General features: G+C 41.5%; 1 protein-coding gene across 1 annotated transcript; it reads right to left on the bottom strand.

Annotated features, from left to right (window-relative positions):
* Positions 1-1,565: 1,565 nt before the first annotated feature.
* Positions 1,566-9,382, bottom strand: RFK (riboflavin kinase). Its single transcript, XM_059411832.1, has 4 exons — positions 9,113-9,382; positions 8,070-8,221; positions 4,393-4,495; positions 1,566-3,654 (listed from the first exon to the last, which is right to left on the bottom strand). Exons 1-4 carry the CDS (start codon positions 9,192-9,194, stop codon positions 3,524-3,526), a joined length of 468 nt encoding a protein of 155 aa, XP_059267815.1. The 5' UTR covers positions 9,195-9,382; the 3' UTR covers positions 1,566-3,523.
* Between the last annotated feature and the right edge of the window lie 11,141 nt (positions 9,383-20,523).

The raw sequence follows: 20,523 nt of genomic DNA, 5'->3' as shown, positions 1-20,523 counted from the left end.
TGAATTTGGGGAGGCGGGCACAAAAAATTAACTTCCCATCCAGTGCTGGCATCTTGCAATCATCTACAACTTCAACTAAAAGAGTAAACACATAAATTCACCTGGACACTCCAGATTTGAAGATAAGAATAACCACTTTAAATCCATGCCTATCCTCCCCAGGTTTTATTGGGAGGGGGTGTGGTATTTATTCTCCTGACATTGATTTTACCTGTGTATCCATATATCAACTTACCAAGTCATAAAATTCAAATATGTGCAATTTGTTGTCAATCATACCCTAATAAAGCTATAATGAATTTACTTAATATATGGTGTTACATTAGTTTCAGGTGTACATCACACTGACTGATTCAACAATTCTGTACATTACTAGTGCTCTCCACCATTAAGTGCAGTCACCATCTGTAATCAGACCTTAAGTATATTCCCTGCGCTATACTTTCCATCTCTGTGACTTATCCTAGAACTGAAAGCTTGTACCTCTCTTAATCCCCTTTATTTCGTCATCCCTCACCTAACTTCTCTCTACCCAATTATTATTGACCCTTATTTTACCAGTTTTTAACACTCATTTCTTTACACATATTAAAGTCATTTCAAATTCTATCTGATAATCCTTCTACCTGTCATGGTAGAGCTGGTCCTAGAATTCGTTTCTGCTCTTGCTTCTGATGGCATCTCTTTGCGGGGCACATTTATTTCCCATCTCGGTCTCTGACGGTCAGACTGGATCTCCTCTGTCAGCCTCACATCCATTTCCCAAGTCAGGGGAGTGGGGCAGGGGGATGGGGAGACAGGAAAAGGCTGGCACTTTTACCAGGAAAGCAAAATGGTCCTCCCAAGTTCTAAGCAATCTTCCGGCTTACGTCTCCCTGATCCCAGCTGTTACAACAGCAGCCGTAGCTGCCAACGCGTGAGCCCCCACGGTCCCCAGCACTGGAGAGGAGCGCGGGAAGAACACGTGTGTGTCCCCGCATACACTAGACACAAGCGGGAGTTCTGAGGGACTCTAGTCACCAAGACAGCAGAATCCTGTTTTGGAGCAGGAGTTATGGAAGGGAACTCAGACTTCTATTCCTCCGGCTCTTAGGACTAAAAATATAATGGGGACCCTCACCCTCAGAAAGTAGGCTTTTGAGAACTGACACCCTATGAACTGGGGCACCTGGGAGGCTCAGGTGGGTTAAGCATCTGACCCTTGATCTCGGCTCAGGTCGTGATCTCAGGGCTGTGGGATCCAGCCCCGTGTCTGGTTCTGGACTCAGCGTGGAGTATGCTTGAGATTTTCTCTTTCTGCCCCTCTCCCAGCTTGCGCTCTCTAAATAAATAAATAAAATCTTAAAAGAAAAAAAAAAAGAACAGAATGCTCTCCCAATAAACCTGTGCTGCAGGCATCAATAGGGGCTTGTCGAGGCAAAGCCCCTGGTTCTAGAACTATTATGCACGCAGGTTCCCCCTCCAGCGGCATCTCGCCAGTCAGGCCCTCAAAAACACCCGCAAGGGACCGCCAGGCGGCCAATGAGGAACCTACACACAGACAAACTGACACGGGGGAAGAAACATCACTTAGATAAGATTTATTTCAAGGCCTGAAATCAGATTAATCAAAAATGGTACTACTGCCATTTCTTATAATACATACTTAATATAAAACTTTAAGAAGTGTAGACACTATTGGCTCTTACACCTCACAATATACGATTTTCAAATTGTAAGGTGACAATATCAAACTTCACACATTTAATGAGGACATAATTAGCAGCGGGCTATTCAAACACAAACCTGTTTTTACACTTTCCATGTCTGTTTTTATTTTTGCTTTCTAAAGCCACTAATAACTGTGGCTTCTTTCAAGTATAGCATCTCTAACGTTAAATTATATTTTCTCAATCTTTTTATAAAAGAAAGTCACATACAATCTTGTTTGCTGTAAATTCATAAAACAAAAAGCAAAACACAATCCAGCTAAAGATATCCATGCTTCCCCTTTCTCTGGATGTTTCAGGTGTTTTTCCAAATACTTTTATTTTTCTTAAAATCTGTTCTCTATGCAGATCAGGGAAAATGATTTATAACGAGTTACTTTTAAAATGACCTTCTTCATACTTCTGCTCTCCTTCCCCACTCCAAATCTGGTGCTTAAGTGAACAATAATGCCACGTACTGTTTCAGAGGCCCAAACAATCTGTAATCTTAATCTCCTAAATACCCAATTTCAACTTTCTGCCAAATCAGAGTCTCAAGTAGCCGAAAATTATTTGTCAGGAGGAAGAAAAAATGCATAGTATGAGGATTATGTAACTAAAACCTAATTATTAATGCCTTTCCCCCAAGCTACAAGCACTGTTTAGCATTGAATTACATTGTGCGTACACAGCTCCAACAGTTTACATTTGCTCAGGAATATGTAATTACATTAAAAATAAATAACTTTCATAATTTAATTGGCTCTTAAATGGTTTCCCCAGGGGGAAAAACAAATGTTTTGTGTTATTTAAGAAACTGGTATATATAAATGAACGGTTGTGTGCTCAGTTAAACTTGAGGAAACCTAATGAAGTTTTGGTGTATTTTTCCTAAAATGCAATACAGGTATGCACTTAATCACTTTATATAGTGAAGGGATGGAATGGTAGATATAGATGCAATCTTTTGTCTAAATGAACAGTTAGTTGTAGGGCATTCTAAATGGGATAGGAAAAAAAAAAAGACATGGACAATTTTCCAAGGGAAAAGAACCAAAGTTAAGAAAAATACTGAACATCTGCTCTTAAAACGGAGAAGTGTCATACAACACAAAAATGAGAGCTAGAGATTAGAAAAGCACTCATTTTACTGCTTCAGGAGGGAAACAAACAAATGATGAGAGGGAATCTAGACCAGTTAGAACTGAGGCAGCTGTAAAACAAAATGAACACAAAGCAATGATCTGACCTCATAAAGGAAATGACTAACCACAATGAAACTTCACACAAGAGAAAAAAAAAAATTCACATGTCTACATGTTGGCAACAATATATTAATGCACAAAATATCAAAAATATAAAGTCTGGATTTTTCCCCTTCGGTTTATAATCAACTCTCACACCTCTGTTGAATACATTTACTTTGCTAAGCTTGCCCTACTGAGCAGTACACACTACACAAGTATATATGTACTAGTGGGCACCATGAGAATTACTAGTTCTCAAATCTCATGACTTGCCTTTTTACCCATACTTATATACATTTTCATTTCCATTTTAAGACACTTAAGACCTTTCTAGTGGTACATTTTAATCAACATATTACATCAAAAAGAATCCTGATCTTTAAAATGAATCACTTTAGTACTATAGCATGATGGGTTTGATTTGAATGGTTGAAACATAACGTGGTAAAGACACTGTACTGTTTAAACTAATTCACAGCTGTAAGAAAATGTCTGATTTTCAAAATATAATGACAGAGAAGTTGTGAGCAGTAAAATATTAGAAAACAGTAAATGAATAAATAAGAATAAGGTGATTTTTTTTTTTTATCAGTGGCCATTCATTATTTTGCCTTTAGGAACCTGGAAGAAATTGTCTTCTTTGAATTTCAAATGTTCTGGTAAATCTAGTCGTTTCTTAGCTTCCTCAATATCAGCTTGAATTGCTGAAATAAGGGACTCTGCAGAGAAAACAGAACAGGGAAACGATGAAAAACTGCTGCTACACTCTTACTACCCCTTTGCTCGGACTCCTAAAAACCCGCAGGCTGGCAGTGTCTTTAGCACAGAGCAGCTACACAGTAAATGTTTGTTTCATCCCTTCTTCCAGACTTAAGTAAAAGTCAATGGTCTACAAAAGACGTACCTGATCTTCTTGCAATTTCTTAGAGAAGGGCATTAGCACGAAGCTATGTCACAAATACCAAATGGAACAAATACTCATGATCAAGCCTCTTCGGTATCCACATTTATCAAATTCTACAGTAGAACTGAAACAGCCACACTATACTAACATACTTGATACCACTTGCTTCAAGTACCGATTTAGTTTCTTACACGTCAAGCACTGCAAAGCAACGATTACTCCTCTCAGTATTCATTCTCACTTATTCCTTAAAATATGAGAAGGAAAAAGATTTCACTAACTTCACACTGTTGGGAGAGAAGCAGCCAGCCTGGTGGGTTTGAATCTAGGCCCCACCACATACTGATGTGACCCTACGCAAATTACTTAACCCCTCTCTGCCAATTTCCTCACCTGTGAAAGGGGCAAAAGAATTCCTCATATGTTTTGGTGGAAGTGAAACATGTAAGGCATAGAATAAATGCTCGAATGTTCTCTCTCCTGCCATGCTGTTACTGGGAGAAGCAGCAGAAATAGCTGCAGTAATACTTCAGAAGACCTAAGCACAACTTACCTAAAGAATCAAAGTTCTTTTCCGGTCTTAGGTAGCCAAGAATGGCCACATTGAGGATCTCCCCATAAAAGTCCTCTTTGAAGGTATGCATGATATGAGTTTCCTAGAATTAAGAAACGTGAAAAAGATTACCATGAAATTACAGAGTATCTGAAATTTGAAATATATCTCCACATTTATGGTGGGCATAACTTAAATGTAACAATCAACCCTTAATAAATTTTATTTTGATTTTATTTATTTATTTATTTATTTTTTTAGTGCAAAAAGGTGATTTTATTAAAGCATGGGGACAGGACTCCTGGGCAGAAAGAGCTGCTGCAACCCTTAATAAAATTTTAAAGACAGGTTAAAATCTAAGTGCAGTTTTTTCCCAAATTCTTTCATCAGTTCTGTTCCTGCCCCTGACCTTACATATAAACATTATAACTAAGTAAGGCAGATGTTATACCACAAATCTGGTATGATTTGCTGTTTGTATACTAAAAAAACAAAAAAAAACAAAAACAAAAACAAAAGTTGGGGGGGCACCTGGGTGGCTGAGTTGGTTAAGCATCTGCCTTCAGCTCAGGTCATGATCTTGGGCTCCTGGGATGGAGCCTCATGTTGGGCTCTCTGCTCAGCATGGAGTCTGCTTCTTCCTTTCAATCTCCCTCTGTGCTCCTTCTCTCTCAAATCAAATCTTTAAAAAAAAAACACAAACTAACATGCAGGGGTGCCTAGTTGGCTCAGTTGGTGGAGCACACAACTTGATTTCAGGGTTTGAGTTTGAGCCCCACATTGGGTGCACCCACACTGGCAGAGATTGCTTTTATTTTTAAATAAAATCCTTAAAAAAACTAACATGCAAAGTGATTAAGTCTTATCAAGGCAAAAAAACCCATAAAAAGCAAAAACAAACACCCATGTCGAGACACTGCCAAGTAAGGAGCAAAGTGTTAAGAGATGTTACTATTAAAAGAACCATTTCTAAGGTTAATCAGGATCCATATGTCTGTGACACACACCATGTTACGGAAACGTGTGAGGGTTAGGCAGAGCTGAAGATGGACATGCAGGCAGAAGAGCCAATGTAGGATCCTGATCAAGGAATGATGTTGACAAATGGGTACAGGACAGGTTGAAGCAAAACGGTGGAGGAGGTAGATGATAATCTGCAATCCAAATTCTAGAGACTGGGCTAGGGTGGATGCAGAGAACTTTAAACCATCTAGAAACGTGAAACTTAAGAGACAGAGGCATATTTTGTGCAGGACTTTAGAAAATCTAATACATGAAGTGATACTTAAAACAGAAACATCAACACTGATCCTTACAAAACATCACCAAGAAAAATGGTAAAGATGTCTACTCTTCCTAAATTCACCTACATATTTCATGCCACCCCTGTCAAAATCCTAGTGTTTTTTTTGCTTTTTTAATGATGGAAAGTATCAAGTGATTCCAAAATTTGTAAGGAAATGTGGAAGGTTGAAATTATCCCTCCAAAATCTTGAAAACAGAAGTAGAGGACTTACACAGTTAGATAGCAAGACCTATTATAAAAGCTATAGAAATAAAGACAATGTGATAATGACCCAAAGACAGACTAGGAAACCAAGTCTGTATGAGTACATTTTAGACTCACACATATAAAGTCACAGGGTTTATGATCAAGGTGACAGTGCAGCACGGTCATGAAAAAAATGGTATTTCAATAAATGGGCAGACTCAATATCCATATGGGAAAAAATTAATTTTGACCCTTACTTTGCCCCATACTCAAAAACCAATTTGATGAGAAAAGTTTAAGCCAAGTTCTTAGAAGAAAACGAAGAAGAGTATCGGAATGACCTAGAGTAGGCAAGGTTTCCTTAGATGGGCTATTAAAAGGCACTAACCATTAAGAGAAATGATGAATTAGATTATATTAGCATTAAGAAACTCTGTTCTTCAAAGACACCACACCATTACAACAAACAAAAAAAAAACCAATAGAGAAGGCAACAATATTTGCAATACATACGACAACAAAGCAATCAGATCTCGGACATAATAAGAACTTTTAAAGTTAATTAAAAGAACCAATCCATTTTTTTTTTTTAAAGGGGAAAAGACTGAAACAGGCACATCATAGATGTCCGATATTGGCAACCAAAGAAAAAAATAAAACCTGAAAAGTATGAACCTCCTACCAATAGAAAACTGAGTTTCTTCTAATTCTGGCAGGACTTGGGCTTGCTACAGTCATAGTCCTGTTACCTGAAATTTGTCATAGAATAGCTTTCCCTCTCCTTTTCATTTCCTCCCCATCTACAGAAAATGATTTTGTATTCTCTCAGTAGTTCTTTTCCTTATCTATTCCAAATAATTCCCACATCCTTAATACTCAAAAGCAAGAAATCCTGAACACAATGTTAAGCAATTCTGGGCCATTTCTACAGTTTGTACCAGAACTTAGCCCTATGGTTTTCCAACTGTGACACGCTTCTGCAAACTCTTCAAGGACTAAATTTAGATCTACTCTGTTTTTCCACACACTTAACCTGATCAAGATCCAGCCCTATCTAGCATATTAAGCTCTTAAGTGGCATGGGTACTGCGAAAAGAACAGAAGGGTACACCTTCCAAGTAGTTTAAGAGGGGGGAAAAAAAAAGCATCACCTTGCAATTTTATTAGACAGCACCATCTATGGAGTAAGCAGTTCTATCTCAGCAGCGTGAGCAAGTAATTAAAGGGTGAAGGAACCATATTAACTGTAGCAAGCGCAACTTCATCTCTCAAACATGCTCTTAAGTAATTCGTTTGTTTTTTTAAGGGGGAATGTAGAAGAGGGAAATAGAGAATCTGAAGCAGACTCCTTGCCCAGCACAGAGCTGACAAGGTACTCGATCTCACCATGTTGACATCATGACCTGAGCCGAAATCAAGAGTTGGATGTTCAACCCACTGAGCTACCAGGTGCCCCTGGTATACATGGACAGCTATGAAAATTAATATTGCAATTATGGCTTAAAACTCCACTTTTTATTTTCTATGTGATTTAAAAAATAAATGCATAAAACATATTACTGTTTTTATTGGGCACACAACGTATATGGATGTAATTTGTGAGTTTTTATGTACTATTAAACTGTCATAAATCCAAAATAGATTTTATAACTGTAGAAAGTCACATGCACTCCTCGCGGTAACCACAAGCACACATACACAAATCCTATAGAAAAGACACAAAAGGAAATAAAGGAATCAAAATGTGTCACTATAAAAAAAAAAATTAAACAAAAGGTAGTAATGGAAGAAATAACAGACAAAAAAGCTGTAAGGCCTATAGAAAACAGCAAAATGGGAGAAGTCCCTCCTTATTGGTCATTAGCTTAAATGTAAATGGACTGAACTTTCCAATGAAAAGGCAGAGATTAACAGAATGATCAGAAAGCACAATCCAATTATACTCCCCCTTTGACAAGGGACTCACTTTATTTTGTAAGAGATTCACTTTGAAAGTCAAAGGATGAAGAGTTAATCCAAACAGTAACTCAACACTTCACTGGAAAATCCTTCAAGAAAACTGCCAAAAATTCTAGTAATTTGGACTATGTTGAGTACCACTGATGATTTCTATGTGCATCTAAAACCGAGCATTACGTTAAATTACTACCCCGTTTCCAGAGACAGTCCTAAATATAATGCTTACCATAGACTTTTTTGTATTCTTGTAGTATGGGTTCCATCCTATGCTCACCACCATCTTATGAACGTCTCCACTTCCAACACTGGCCCAGCCATAATAAATGCCAGTGGATACATCGGCTGGAAGATTATCAACTACTTGTTCCGGAAAGTTAGCTAAATAACAGAAATAAATATTCTGAGTGTTAACAGTTTCATAGCAAATATTTATAAAAATCGCACGAAGGCTAACCTACATCATTCCGCTCTTAAGTTTCCTGGAATCCTGCCTATGACTACGAATCCCACCGTTCTATAGTCTGGCATGGGCTTTTTTCCTCCTCTTCATGTGGCAAGGTTAAGAACAATTAAATGTATACAACTCTCCAAAAACCAAAAACACCGACATACACACTCTTGAAGTAGATGAAAACAGGTGCATGAACAGCTGTGTGTTGTGTTTATTCCCCCCACCCCTACCCAGACCTGGTCTTTCTTAAGGAGGTTCAGAAGCTCTTCAAACGATTCTTATTTTCAAAATAAACACGGCTAGGTCCCAAACTCAAAGACCAGCGACAACCCTGGTATGTATTTTTAAGAATGAATTACTCACACAGTCAGGTCCTGACTACTGAAACCGATGTAGACAGACCAAAAAAGATACCTGATTCTCATCCAGTTGCTAACCAGACATACAAAGAGAACAAAAAAATTGGAGATTTTAAAACCAATCTGGTTCAACATTACGTTTCCTAATGGGGATGACGCGTGCCATGCCTGGCAGCGCTAGCTTGGTTGGATAAAGAGGCGGGAAAGGGGGATCCCGAAACTCAGCTCGGCTTTCTGCCCTCACCCCCGCTGCAGCCCGACCCCCGGTAACCCCCGAGCGTGGGTAAGGACGGCTTCCTCAATCTGACCAAAGGTCCTCCGGCTCAACGAAGCAAGAACCGAGCGAAGGGAAGGGCGTCACCTCTGCCGGCAGCCCCAAGTCCCGCGTCTGACGTCCCACTGGACCCAAGCCCGGGAGCCGAGGCGGGGAGAGGGGGCCCCGCGACCTCCGGCGCTCACCTGTGGGGATGCCCAGCTGCTTGGAGCCGCGGCCGAAGCCCCGCACCACCTGGCCGCGGCAGAAATACGGCAGGTGCCTCATGACTCCGTCCGCTTGGGGCTCGGGCTGCGACCCGGTCTGCAGGTCCGGCGAAGCCGCCGTCGAAGCGGTGCCCGGAAACCCCGGACCAGACGGGGAACACGAGCAGGAGCTGGGCTGATGCCCGAATACCCGCGCGGGCGGCCCGGAGGGCAGGCGCTCAACCGGCCAGCAGGCGCCCGACGACACGCCTCACCGCACTGAACCAACACAGAACGCCTAGCGACTAAAACCCTGCGTCCGCCCCGGAACCCGGCGACGGCGAATATAAATGCGGACGTGGGTGGGAGCGCCGTGGGTCCGCGGGGAAGGGCTTGAGCCCGCCCAGCGCCGCAGGCCTGCGCACACTTCCTCCGCCAGAGACCTCGGAGCCCGCTCGGCTTCCGTAGCCCCGCCCCTGCGTGGCCCCGCCCCCAGCCGTGGTCCCGGAAGCGCCGCTCCTGGGCTTCTCTGGGGGCTCCGGGCGCTGGAAGCGGTGGCCGGAGTTCGTCTTTCATCTTGTTGGCTGTGCAAATACCGTTCTCGGACCATCCCGAGAGTTTCTTTCCCCCTCCTCCTTTTTGTGACGATCCTGACGTCACAGACGTTCTTCAGCTTCTTGGCAACCGCGAGCTCGATGGTCATTCGTCATCCATTCGTTCTTTACACGTTTATCAAAGTTCCAAAATTCCAGCTCCAGATCAGCGCTTCGTAGAGGGTTTAACTGTCTGCGGGAAACGGCCCTCGTCTGCCCCAGCGCGCCTGACCGCGGTCTGAAGTTCTGCGGGAATGCGAGCGCCGAGGAAGCAGGCTCCTGTGTACCGCGGCAACCCCGGCGACTGGCGCGAGCTTGCAGTAACGCAGTTTTCTCTCCGGAGGGGCGCAGCCGCCTGCCTAACCCTCCCTCTGGGAATTCCGCAAACCCGACAAAAGGCGTCCTCTGTACCGCGGGGCCAGTCTGTGGGCCTCCTAACCCTCGATGCTGTAAACATCACGTAGGGAAGCAGCTCAGGGGAAATTTCAAGAAAATCACAAGGGTCGGTCACAAGGTGCACCCTCGCGTTCTTGAGAAGAAAGTTGTCATTGTTCTCTTCGCTTTTCTCTGTGAATCTGTGTGAAATCCTGTCCAGACTTTGCAGTCCCTTGTACCGTACATGTATGTACCTATGACAGTGCTTACCCAATGTTAAAATTACATCCTGTCTGTCCTGGTACCAAAGGGGTCATTGTTGGCAAGACCGTCATATGTCCCTAAGACGAGTGTAGCGCGTGGTTCATAGCAGACACTCCGTGTATTTGCAGAAAGAACGAATGAAGAGCCCAGACTGTGCCAAACACAGTGCACGCTGCTGGGGGAGCAAAGGGGACCGAGACAAGTTCTTGGCCCTCGGGGACTCAGTTTAGTGAGAGAGACTGACTGGTCAGCCTGACTCCAGTGCTCTGCTGTCAGTATTCCCAACAGAAGGCCCGACAAAGTGCTTGGAAGGCAGCAGCCCAGCGAGCAGACCTCGCAGAAAAGGCTCGTTGTATGGTTAATAGTTACGAGCACAGGTGGTTGAGCTAGATAAGCCAGGGTTTGAAGACAAGCCTTGCCTCATTTAATTGCTGGGTGACCTTGGGCGAAGCACACTGTCTGAATCTCAGAGTCCGTATCAACTAAATGGGAATATTAATAATTTTGTGGGATTTAAGTGAGCCAGTGGATGTACAGCACTTAACAAATTGCCTGGCCTGTTGTAAAAATTATCATCATCATGGATGTCTTCAGTGATACAGCAAATGGAAAGGCCTGGAAGGTAAGAGCCTGATAAAGCAGACCTCTACACCCCAGAGTTCCAAGGAGGTATGGGAATGAAATGAAATAAGATAATTAAATGAGTCATGAGAAATAAATGAGGAGGGGTTGTTTTAAGAATGAAATGAGATAATGCTAGGTAATTTACATACTATCTTATACAATCCTCACATTAGTTTTGGAGGAAAGAATTAACCCCAATTTATAAAGAGTGAAAAGGGAATTTTGGAGAATTCCTAAGATGGAGCATTTAGGCCCCCATTTTTTTTTTTTTAATGCTGTTGTCTTTTCAGTGATTGTGCTCAATTACTGTGTAAATCAGCAGAAGCTATGGAAGGGAGCAGCCTGATCCTTTTCCACTCCTGCTCGATAACCCTCGGTGACTCCCCCATCACTTTAAAAATAGCCTCTCAAGGGTTCCCTTCCATCTACCATTGAGTTTTATCCCTAAAGTACTTTACTACTTAAATCAGACCTCTGTGTAGAGGCTGCTTTTAGGCAAATAGGCATAGAAGGGGCCCACAGCAAGCACCTGGCTGGATACAGGCAGGTCCATGGGGAAACCTCAAAATATCCACAGGCCCTAACTGACCAATGGACTACTTACTTACAACCAGGCACAGTTACCAAAAAAGGGGAAATTCCTATGTCATCCTACCTCCTCACCTTCCCCCTTTAAATGCAGCCCCGTACCCATGGCCTCCTTGCAAACAGCCTCTCCTGTGTGGTCCTACTCACCACTCTCCTGTGGTGGATTCACGGTCCTCACCACTGGCTTCCACCCAGTGGATCACTGCCCCACATTTGGGGCCCTGTCTAATCAGGAGAAACATCATGTTTTGACACCACACCCTGCACTCCACCTCACTAGCCAAAGAACAGGCTTGCAACAATTCAGGTGATTGTTCTGTAGCCTGTAGGGTACAGCCTTCTTCCCAGTCATTTGACTGCAAAAAGACACTACCCAGCATTCATAGTTCCCATTGTATACATAAATCTACAATTGAAAGGGTGTGTGTGTGTGTGTGTGTGTGTGTCTCGAACTTAGTGCTTTTAACTAAGTATTCAAAATATGTCTTCTATTTCTGTGTCTGAGCTGTTTTAACAGTATCCTTTCTGCTTCTGAGCCAAGAGCCTGCTTCTCTGGTGTTGAGTTGTCTCTCTGCAGGAAGAAAGACCACAGGTAGTAATTGGGAATGAGTAGAACCGAGAAGGCATGAAGGGAAGAGAGACAAGGCCCACTCTATGGAAACAATAATGAAATGAGTCTAAAGAACTCTTAAAATTTGGCAGTAAGTAAACAAACAACTCAATTAAAATGTGGTCAAAAGATCTGAACAGACACCTCACCAAAGAAGATATCAAGATGACTAATAAGGGTATGAAGTTGTTCCACATCGTGTGTCATCAGGGAATTACAAATTAAAACAATAAGATACTGGGGCGCCTGGCTGGCTCAGTTAGAAGAGCATGTGACTCGTGATCTTGGGGTTGTGATTTTGAGCTCCATGTTAGGGTGTAGAGATCACTTAAATAAATAAAACTTAAAAAACACAAAATAATAAGATACCACCACACATGTATAAGAATAGTCCAAATCCAGAACACTGACAATGCCAAGTGCTAGCGAGGATGTGGAGGAGCAACAGAAACTCTCATTCATGCAGGCGGGAATGCAAAACAATGCATTTTGGAAGACAGCTAGCGGTTTCTTACAAAACCACCATATGAGCCAGGAGTCATGCTCCTCGGTATTTATTCAACGGAGTTAGAAAAGTATGTTCACACAAAAATCCGCTCCAGCTTGCCAAAACTTGGAAACAACAAAGATGTCCTCTGGTAGGTAAATGCATAAATAACTTGTGGTATATCCATATAACGTGATGTTACTCAGCAATAAAAAGAAAGGATCAAGCCATGAAAACACATGGAAGAAATTGAAAGGCATATACCAAGTGAAACAAGCCAACCTTGAAAGCCTATGTATGAAATGATTCCAATTATATGTCATTCTGGTGGGGCTAAACTTTGGAGATGATAAAAAGAACAGTGGTTGCCAGGGGTTAGGAGGAAGAGACCAAGAAGTAGAACCACAGAGGATTCTTAGGGCAGTGAAACTCTTTGGTGCTGTTGATGACGATGATGGCTATGTGACATCATGGATGTGTCAAAAAGCATATAATGCTACAGCATGAAGAGTGAGCCCTAAGGTAAACTATGAACTTCAGTTAATGATGATTTATCAGTATTGGCTTATCAGTGATAACAAAGGCCCCACAATAATGCAAGATGTAAATAATAGAGGAACCTGGGGGACAAGGAGGAGGTGGAGAAAGGGCCACATGGGGGAAATCTTTCTGCTTTCCATTCATTTTTTTGGAACCCTGAAACTGCTCTAAAAAAATAAAGTCTATGTTTAAGAAATGCATCTAAAAGTGACTGACCTTTAAGTCTGACATCAGAGGTCACAGCCTCCATATCTAAGCACTCACCAAGTGTCCCATGACCCATCTTTCTCCCTCGCACCTCCTGAATCCAGGTCACCGCCTCTCACCTACCCACTAGACGCAGCCTCTTTTCCATTCTCCCAGCCTTAGATTTGACCCCATAGAACCCCAATCAGTTACCTGAGGTGCAGTGACATTTCTCACATGCCATTCTGATCAAGCCATGCCAGTGGCCTTCCATGCTTCTCATTGCCCTAGGGTAAAGTCTAAACAAAACCATTATCCCTCCCTCCCCTGCTTCTGCCTTCATGCCTCTCCTGAACTTTTGCAGGCCCTCTGACACACTGCTGGGCCTTTGCACAAACGGGCTTCCTAGCATGAACCAATGCTACAGTGGACCGGAGAGGTGGGAGAGCCCCCACGAATCAGGCGAGCTAGAACGTGCTTTCCAGAGATAAGCCTTGAGCTGGACCCTCAAGATAGCTGTGAATTGGCTAAACAGGGAGGAGGAAGGAATGGTGTCAAGCTGGAGCAAGCTGCCTTAGTCTCCTTCCTGAGGCAGGAATGTGCACTGTGCACACCAGGGTAGGAAGATTCTACACGACGTGACAGAGATCTGGAGTAGGTAAAAGGGGACCCTGGCTTTACCACTTCTTTAGGCACCTCAATTCACCTCTATGTACCCCAGTTCCGGACTGTAAGATGGGACTACTAACACTGGCCACCTCATAGAGCACTGGAAAGACTTCAGAGTTAATATGTGAAAAGCCACTAAAGTGTCTCATGCATAGTAAGGCTTTGGTATTAGCTATGCTATTAAGATCACCTGTTGGGTATTAAGGAGGTGCATAACAATGAATTCTGGAACACTGAAAAGAAATTTAAAAAATAAATACAAATTTAAAAAATAAAAAATAATTTTTAAAAAGCACCTGTTGGTCTGTCGTAGAGAATTTATTATAAACAGACCACAGTACAAATGAGCTGGTTGAGGCGTACAGTGTTTTCAGAATTCCCCCCGTGAAAACAGACATGTAAAATCTCACACGGAATCCTTATATGAAAAAGAAGCAAAAGTAGTATTTTATTGCCTCAAATGTATTTTGGAGTTTGAACTTGGAAAATTTCCTTTATAGGGTATAAATTTCCTCCATGAGGGCATACGACCATGCTGACAGCCTCAAACACATTCAACTTGGGATCATATCCCTGTATATGCTTTTATAACATGACCAATGCAATATTATTTTAATATTATCTTAATACATAATATTATTATTTTAATAATATTGTGGAAATGAGATTGATAAAATATTTACATGGAAATTTGGAACAAATATTCTGAAACCTCTAGAAGCATACAGTTTGCAAATTACCAATCTGGCCTACCATTTTGCAGAAAGGGAAACTGAGACCATGTAAGCCTGGGACTTGATAACCCCCAAAGAATGAAAGAATCTATGAAATACCAGGAAGCCATCCTGTCCAGAATTCAGCCTTCAACAGTGGACCTAAGATCACCCTTTCTGTGAGAGTTAACTCATCTCCTGGTCTCCTAGACTCATCTATCCCATAACAACCCATAACGAAATGTTTGTTTAGGTGAATAAATACAACCCTCTAGGAACCTGGGTGGCTCAGTTGATTGAGCATCCTTCTCTTGGTTTTGGCTCAGGTCAGGATCTCAGGGCTGTGAGACTGAGCCCTGCCCCTCCCCTTTTTAGGCTCCATGTTCAGCTGGGAGTCTGCTTAAGATTCTCTCCCACTGTCCCTTCCCCTGCTCTCACATGCATGCGCGTGCTCTCTAAAATAAAATAAAATAAAGTAAAATAAAACACACCTTGCAGTAGAAATGGACAATTATCAATAGTACTAACAAATAAATTTTATATGTTTTTGGACCATAAACATAATTTTATCTTCTAGCCAAATAGGACATGAATATTTCTAGAAGGTCAGACCCTAATTTCAGGCCAGGCCTGGAGGCCAAGAACTGACCTGAAAAATCAGGTTTAGAAAAATTCACTCCTTCACTCACCGTGCTGCTTCAATAGTGTACACTCCAAATAGAGACTGGGATGATTACTCATGTTTTTTTCATACAGTCCACTCAGATTTGAGTATCCACTGCTCTTTATGATTTTCCTGTACTTTTTCTTAGTGAATAATTATTCCCTCTGTAATTGGGACAAATACCGTTTTAAATTCTCCCCGTGAGGAAAAACAAAACAAAACAAAAACAAAACAAAACCCAAACCAAGAACTAGAACAGTTCCATTCCTCGTGCACCCACAAGGGGGCAGGCTACCACCTTGCTTTTCCCTTGGTAGACGTTTGCCATGAAAAATGCAAACAAAAATTCAAGTTAAGGAACTGCACTATACACTGGAGAATTCTATATGCTCTAGAAGAGTTTGGCTTACTCACTGCTTCATGCACTTGGACTTGGCTCCTCAGTGACTCATGACCATGGCGATGTCTCCTCCATAACAGAAGTATTTGGTAACAGATTGTTTTAATTTGAAAAGTTATGATTTTTGAAGCTTCCTTTGAATCTATATTTCATTAAGAATTATGGGGTAGGGGCACCTGGGTAGCTCAGTGGGTTAAAGCCTCTGCCTTCGGCTCAGGTCATGATCTCAGGGTCCTGGGATCGAGCCCCGCATTGGGCTCTCTGCTCGCTGGGGAGCCAGCTTTTTCCTCTCTGCCTGCCTCTCCGCCTACTTGTGATCTCTCTCTGTCAAATAAATAAATAAAATCTTAAAAAAAAAAAAAAAGATGAAGTGGAAAAAAGAAGCCAGAATTATACAGTGAAAGAATTGAGACTTCTTTCCCATCAACAAAACATTTGAAATTATATATTTGGTGCGATAATGGTATAGAACCAGAAAATATGCCAGAAATTTCTAAGAAAAGGATAAGAAACACTTCTTAATCTTAGGGTCCTGGAATATTTTCACAATAATTAGTAAATATGTTTTAGGATCTGGATGGAAATTTCCACTTCTTTGAAAACCTCTCCTTGTAAGGCAGGATGTACTCATCCAAAACATTAGCCAAACTTCAGCTGCGGTGCGACCTCCCGCTCCGTGTTCTCTTACCCTCATGAGACCACTGCCACATGACGACCGCAGCAAAAGCACCCATGCTACTGAAAGGAATTACATATTTAATCATTTTGGTTTGTCTCTGCAATTACCGGTGTTTCCTTTTTCCGTTTTCCCCATTGAGATATGCCATTTTTATTCTACCCAGAATACAAAATAACAGAGCTGCACTGAAAAATTCTCTAGGTTTGTTTTCGGTCTGGATTACAGCTGTATTTTGAAGAGGGAGAAAAAAGTGAGACATCTGGATGGTTCAAGCGGTTAAGCATCTGCTTTCTGCTCAGGTTGTGATCCCAGGGTCCAGGGATGCGGCTCCCTGCTCAGCGGGGAGCCTACTTCTCCCTCTGCTTGCCACTCCCCCTGCTTGTTCTCTCTCTGACTCTCTCTCTAACAAATAGCTAAATAAAAATTTTTTTTTAAATAACAGACTTTGTTTTGGGGGTGCTTGGTTGGCAGAGTCAGTTAAGTATCTAGCTCTTGGTGTTGGCTCAGGTCATGATCTCAGGGTCGTGAGATCAAGGCCCATGTTGGGTTCCACGTACTTAGCCTTGCGAGTGCGTACTCTCTCTCTCTCAAATAAGTAAATCTTTTTAAAAAGAAAAAAAAAACTTTGTTTTTTAGAGCCACTTTAGGTTCAAAACGAGCAGAAAGTACAAAGAGTGTGGGGGCTACCCCCACACAATTTGCTCCACTATCAACTATTAACAACCCTCACCAGAATGGCCCATTTGTTACAATGGATGAACCCTCATCAACATCACTTCCCCATTGGCATTAGGGTTCATTCTGGATGTTGTACATTCTATGCATTTCTGACAAGTGTAAAATGATATATATCCATCACTGCCATATCATACAGGGTAACTTTCACTGACCTAAAAGTCCTCTCTGCTCTGTCTACTCATCTCTCTCTTCCTCCGACCCCCAGCAACCACTAATCATTTCGCCGTCTCCATACTGTTGCCATTTCCAGACGTCATATGCTGGAGTCATACAGGATGTAGCCTTTTCCTCTAAATTTGTTAAGATATATTTTATGACCAGAATGTGGTTCTTGTTGGTGCACATTCCATGGGAGTTGGAGAAGTTGTACATTCTGCTCTTGTGGGTGGAAGGAGTCTGTAGACATCAGTGAACCTAGTTGATTCATGGTGCTATGGAGTCCAGCCATGCTCTTGCTGATTTTCCGCCTGCTGGATCTACCACTGATAGATGGTTGTTGAGGTCTCCAAGCATAATAGTAGATTCATTCATATCTCCTTAAAGTTTTATCTGTTTTTGTTTCATGTATTTTCATGCCTTTTTGTGAGGTACATGTGCATTAGGGATTATTATATCTTCTTGGATGACTGACCCCTTCATCATTATGTAACACTTGTCTTTCTTCCTGATAATTTTCCTTGCTTTAGAGTCTGTTTTGTCTGGAATTAATTCAGCTACTTCCATTCTCATTTGCTTAATGTTAGCATGGTATTTATTTCTATATTCTTTTACTATTAACTGATACATGTCTCTATATTTAAAGTGGGTTTCTTCTAGACAAAATATAAGAAGTTGGTTTTTGACCACAATTTCACTTGTACATAAGCATATACATATATATGTACATATGTATACATATGTACATATATATGTATATTTATAATCAAATAAATTGTTGCTATTATATTTGGAACAATTGTTGCTATTATATTTGGAACAATTATTTGTTTGATCAGTTAAGAATAAGAAAAATAAGAGGCAATTCACTGGCTCAGTTGGTAAAGCATGGGACTCGTGATCTCTAGATTGTGAGTTTGAGCCCCACATTGAGTGTAGAGATGACTTAAAAATAAAATCTTAAAAAAAATAAAATAATAAGAAAAATCAAAGTTTTTACTTCTATTTTACTTTACTTTTTATTTTATTTTACGTACTTTACTTATTCTTCCTCTATTGGTGTTTTTTTCTTCCTTTTGACACTTCAAATATCTCACTCCACTCTATTCTAACTTGTGTGGTTTCTGAGGAAATGCTTTTTCTTTTTTATGCATATCCAAGTTTCTGGCATATATCATTTTCCTTCTCTTTAAAGAACTTCTTGTAATATTTCTTGCCAGGTAGATTGACTGACAACAAGTTTCTTCTGTGTCGGACAGTCTTCACTTCTACACGTTTGAAGGATAATTTCATAGGATATAGAATTCTAGGCTGGTGGTTTTTCCCTTTTGACACTTTAAATATTTCACTCCATTTTCTTCTAACTTGTGTGGTTTCTGAGAAGTCAGATGGAGCTCTCACCTTTGCTTCTCTAGAGGAAAGGCATTTTTTCCTCAGGTTTCTTTTTTAAAAAAATTTGGTCTTTTTTGCAGTTTGAATATGATATGCTTAGGTATATTTCTCTTGACATTTACCTTGCCTGGTGTTCTCTGAGCTTCCTGTGGTTTGGTGTTTGACATTAATCCGGGGAACTCCCCAGTCATTATTGCTTCAAATATTTCTACCATTCCCCTCTTCTGCTCCGGTAGCCCCATTCTGCATAGAATGGTTGCCCCATTGTTGCTGAATGTTATGTTTCAATTTCTTCCATCCTCTTTTCTCTTGGTTTTTCAGTTTTGGAAGTCTGTATAGACATATCTTCAAGCTCACACAGTCTTTCCTTGGCCCACCAAAGGCATTCATTTCTGCCCCAGATTTTTAATTTTTTTTAGCTCTAGCATTTCTTCTTCATTCTTTCTTAGAATTCCCATCTCTCTAATTACATTGCATACCTCTCCTTGCATGCTGTCTACTTTTTCATTAGCGCTCTTACATATTAATCTTAATTGAAGTTCATTTTCTGGAAATGCTAACACCCCTGCCATATCTGGGTCTGGTTCTAATACCTGCTCTATCTCTTCAAACCGACTCTTTTCACCTTTGGCATAGCTTATAATTGTTTGCTGAAAGTTAGACATGATACGCTGAGTAAAAGAAACTGCTGTAAATGGGCCTTTAGTAATGTGGTGGTAAGGTGCAGAGGGCAGAGAAGCATTCTGTGGTCCTAGGATTAGGTCCCTGCTGTTTTAGTGAGCCCCAAACTAAGGTAGTTTAGCAAGGTTTGTTACGTAGATGACTGCCCATTGCTAAGAGTTGTTAAGATTCCTCCTCTTCCCAGCACAGGAGAGAGAGAGACATCTTTACAAATGGGTTTTTGTTTTGTTTTGTTTTTTTGTTTCGTTTTGTTTTAGAAATACGTATTTCCTTTATGAAAGGAATCGTGTGTCCTGTTGGTTTATCTATCTATCTATCTATTTATTTATTTATTTTTAAGATTTTACTTATTTGAGAGAGAGAGAGAGAGCACAAGCAAGGGGAGAAGCAAACTCCTTGCTGAACGGAGAGCCCAACATGGGGCTCCATCCCAGGACCCTGGGATCATGACCTGAGCCAAAGGCTGACACTTCACCAGCTGAGCCACCCAGGTGCCCCTGTGTCCTGTTTTTAAAGCTTTCCCTGTATCTGCTGGCTCTCGATGGCCTTTAGCTCAAAATAATGCATGTGCCAGAGAGGCATATTTTTGGGGTGACATATTCTTTTATTATTATTCTTTTATTTTTAAGATTTTTTAAAATTTATGTGACCGAGAGAGAGAGAAAGTGCACAAGTAGGCAGAGAAGCAGGCAGAGGGAGAGGCGGAAGCAGACTCCCCGCCAAGCAGAGATCCCGATGCGGGGCTCAATCCCAGGACCCCGGGATCACGACCTGAGCAGAAGGCAGAGGCTCAACCCACTGAGCCACCTAGGCGCCCCTCTTTTATTATTATTCTTAACAATCTATGCATTTATGAGAGAGGGAGTGCGTGCATGGGCCAGTTGGAGGAGGGCCAGAGGGAGAAAGAGAATCCTATAGCAGACTCCGCACTGAGTTTGGAGCCCGATATGGGGCTCAATCCCAGGATCCCAAGATTATGATCCAAGCAGAAACCAAGAGTCAGCTGCCCAACCATCTGCACCACCCAGCACCCCTGGAGCGGCATATTCTGC

This window comes from Mustela nigripes, chromosome 9, assembly GCF_022355385.1.
Source record: "Mustela nigripes isolate SB6536 chromosome 9, MUSNIG.SB6536, whole genome shotgun sequence".
Taxonomy (NCBI): Eukaryota; Metazoa; Chordata; class Mammalia; order Carnivora; family Mustelidae; genus Mustela; species Mustela nigripes.
This window is presented reverse-complemented; position numbering and strand designations above follow the sequence as displayed.

What these genes read in the sequence shown, in the direction of transcription:
- RFK (XM_059411832.1), bottom strand. Translation starts at nt 9,194, where the DNA reads ATGAGGCACCTGCCGTATTTCTGCCGCGGCCAGGTGGTGCGGGGCTTC. An exon ending in AGAATACAAAAAAGTCTATG is followed by an intron (nt 4,496 to 8,069) that starts GTAAGCATTATA and finishes TCTTAATTCTAG; the next exon opens with GAAACTCATATCATGCATAC. An exon ending in AAAGAACTTTGATTCTTTAG is followed by an intron (nt 3,655 to 4,392) that starts GTAAGTTGTGCT and finishes TTTTCTCTGCAG; the next exon opens with AGTCCCTTATTTCAGCAATT.